The 3,768-nt window shown below is 32.5% G+C and overlaps 1 protein-coding gene across 1 annotated transcript in view; it reads right to left on the reverse strand.

Moving 5' to 3' along the window:
• Window positions 1–3,185, reverse strand: part of LOC105623766 (protein spaetzle-like) — a 31,753-nt gene extending 28,568 nt beyond the window's left edge. Inside the window, exons 1-2 of the mRNA XM_012205144.1 lie at window positions 3,138–3,185; window positions 2,990–3,043 (exon numbers count right to left, since the gene is read on the reverse strand). Coding sequence (XP_012060534.1) covers window positions 2,990–3,043; window positions 3,138–3,185 — 102 coding nt within the window. The remainder of the gene's footprint in view (window positions 1–2,989; window positions 3,044–3,137) is intronic.
• Window positions 3,186–3,768: the final 583 nt, after the last annotated feature.

Below are 3,768 nucleotides of genomic sequence, written 5' to 3' on the forward strand. Positions count from 1 at the left end.
ATATACACACACACATACAAACTTTGTACACACACACACACATATATATGTATGCGTAGATGTATGTATATACATATGTTACATAATATTTGCTTTCCATTTACATCAATTTTCACATCAGTTATACGCGTGTTCCTTTTGCATTCTAATAAGTAATATTTATATTTAACCGAATTTTTGCCTATAACCTGCACAAGATCGAGACCATGTGCTTTAATGAGTTTTAAAAAATTTTTTAAATAAGATTACGTATCTATGTTGTCACGTGATAACTTTTTACCAAAGTAAGCAACTCATATAGCACAGAAACTTGAAATAACATGCAGAAACATTGCAATATTACAGATTGCGCTGCAATATCGCTGCAACATTGTTAAAAATTATAATATATAATACATATTACGGCGCAAGATTTGAGAATTTTTCAGCGTTGATATAGAAACATTAAACATTAAAGTAAAAAACATTAAAATAAAAAACATTTTGGCTTTTGAATAATAAAGTGCTGTCACATGTGAGCACGTTCGTCACATGTTATATGATTGTTATTACATGTTATATGATTGTTAATTATTTCCATTAATTTATGGTTTCTTACATTGAACGCAGAAATGCTTGCCACACGACAAAATGTCACACGACAAACGCGTAATCAATGTTAGGAGCTATAAGCTTATTGGTCGCATTTTGCTGCATAGCAAGTGTATCCACGTTCAATGTGCGGGAGCTATTATAGTGAGGAATTATAGTATTTGTTGAAATATTTATTGCTGCCGCGCGACAAAATTTTTCAAACTTTATAATCAATTCTTATAATTTTTTGGAATATATGGATTTAAAACATTCTTTGAATATGGTAAAGAAAACGAAATATTATAGAATATGTGGAGTTCATTATTATTTTCATTTTTATTTCATTATTATTCCATTATTATTTCACTAGTTAAGAATATGTACAAAATAGGTATACCTATTTTGTAGTAATGTATAAAGTGTAAAATATACATATATAAAATGTCTACATATATAAAATTTAAAAATATATCTGCATATAAAATTTGCAGTTTTAAGTATAAAATATAATAATTATAATATAAGATATATATTGATTAATTCTGTTTCTGCATTTTTTATTTATATCACAAATTATATTTCAAATTACATTCAGTAATAATAAAAAAATTATTTTTAATAATAGTTGCAATTACATTGCGCTACAACATTGCTATGACATTACAACATAATCTTGCTGAAAGCGGATATTTTTATGATGCTATGATACATTGGAATAATGTTGCAAATACGTTGCGCAATCTATTTGCAATATTACAACATTGCAATAAGATATATTTGCAATCATTTGACAATCTTTCTATGCTGTATGGGAAATAATTACATCATTAATCTAAAATCTATGAAATGAAATACTCAGCTCACTTCAGATTCAGTTTCACTTATGTGTAAAGGAAAAGCAACTAATGAAATAAATAGCGCGCGCATGTTTTGTCTATTTGTAATAAAAAATGTATTATACATAAAACTAAAGTAAAATATATTGTCAATAATACTGATCATGCAAGATCGTAAAAATACTATTAAGTGTATAACTTTGCTTCCGCCGTTTTCCTATAGATGACTTTAGCGGTAAGTGGTAGTCGAAATAAATAGATCATAGACGTCATACAATAAACTTGGGCATCTATCAACATAAGAAATATAGAAATATTAGTCGATTTGTGTCTGCATCATAAAGTTATTCTCGATTGAAAATGTCAGTTTACGAGTCAAATTCTCGTCATTTGCGGGAGGTTTTAATTTTTTGCTTCAATATGAAGAAATCTGCGGCTGAGGCTCATCGAATGCTCCCAAATACTTATGGTGAGGTCGCTATTAGTAAAAGAACGTGTCGTGAGTGGTTTCAACGCTTTAAGAACGGTGATTTTGACGTCGAAGACGACATAGCGATGGAAGAGAGAAGGCTTTCGTAGATGCAGAATTGGAGGCATTACTTGAGCAAGACTCGTGTCAAAATCAAGAAGAATTGGCACGATCATTGGGAGTGCAACAAGCCATTTCAAAACGCCTCAAAGCCATGGGAATGATTCAGAAGCAAGGAAATTGGGTACCGTACGAATTGAAGCCGAGAGATGTTGAACGGCGTTTGTTTACTTGTGAACAGCTGCTTGAAAGGCAAAAACGGAAAGGATTTCTGCATCGCATTGTGACTGGGGACGAAAAATGGGTTCATTACAATAATCCCAAGCGCAGAAAATCATGCGGAGTTCCCGGCCATGCTTCCACGTCGACGGCCAAACCGAATATTCACGGCTCCAAGGTCATGCTCTGTATTTGATGAGACCAGCTCGGCGTAATGTATTATGAACTGTTAAAACCGACTGAACAATTACAGGCGATCGGAATCGAATTGATGCGTTTGAGCCGAGCATTGAAAGACAAACGGCCGCAATACAACGACAGACACGATAAAGTGATTTTGCAGCATGACAATTCTCGACCCCATGTTGCGAAAGTGGTCAAGATACATACTTGGAAACGTTGAAATGGGAAGTCCTACCCCACCCGCCATATTCTCCAGACGTTGCTCCCTCTGACTATCACTTGTTTCGATCAATGGCACACGACCTGGCTGACCAGCACTTCCGGTCTTATGAAGAAGTAAAAAATTGGATCGATTCGTGGATAGCCTCAAAAGATGACCAGTTTTTTCGACGCGGGATTCGTACGCTACCCGAAAGATGGGAGAAAGTAGTAGCCAGCGACAATACTTTGAATCATAAATGTATAACCAGTTTTTTACAATAAAGCCTCGAATTTCGGAAAAAAACGGCGGAAGCAAAGTTGTACACCTAATAAAAATATTAATGCATACTGTTTTAATGTGAATATTACTAATTCATTATTACTGATCAATATTACTGATCGTGTAGGTTCACTTTTAGAAAAGATCATAGTTTAAAAATGATTTTACCATAGACAGGCAAAGTGGTTCCTCTTCGTTATCTAATCGCGGTGACAGAGCAATCTATTCATAAAATAGAAAATTTTAGATCAATTTTTTGTTAGCTGCGAGAAGAAATATCATATTGTATATATATTGTAATTATAAGTTTACTAACAACATCCTCATACGCGTAATGCAATAAGCTGGAATTCTTGGCGAGCATCTGATTTACAAATTCTTGAGGATAATCCGGAACATCTTCGCAGAAAGTTTGTTTTATGTAATCGCAACGTGTAACTTCTGCGTGATTACCGCCATTCTTTCTTACTTGCCATCCTGAAAATTCAAAACCATTTTTGTTTGCTATTTCATAGATCACAAATCATTCCAGCAATATTACAGCAAATAGCAACATTTCAGCAATATTGCAGTAACAAATGTTGCAGCAATATTGTTGCAGTTTTGTGCTGTATAAAATTATCCGAAAATAATACTTGCCAAAATTTTTTACTAAAAATCGCCTTAGTGGAAAAAACTCATACTATTTAAATTTTTTCTATTTTAAATTTTAAAGATTTCCAAAAAAATATCTTAAACTTTATCAAATTTTTAATGTTTTGACAATTGTATAATGAGAAATGTTAAGATATTTTAGAGTTTATGTACAAGCTATGTGAACTTTAAAATATTATAACTAAAATACGGGGACAAATTTTGAAAACGAGATCTCCGCATAAAAATAAAAAAAAAATTTATATAGACCTATATCCACAAATCCACTGCTACTGAGATCAAACAAATAGTTA

This window comes from Atta cephalotes (genome assembly GCF_000143395.1).
Source record: "Atta cephalotes unplaced genomic scaffold scaffold00064, whole genome shotgun sequence".
Lineage (NCBI taxonomy): Eukaryota > Metazoa > Arthropoda > Insecta > Hymenoptera > Formicidae > Atta > Atta cephalotes.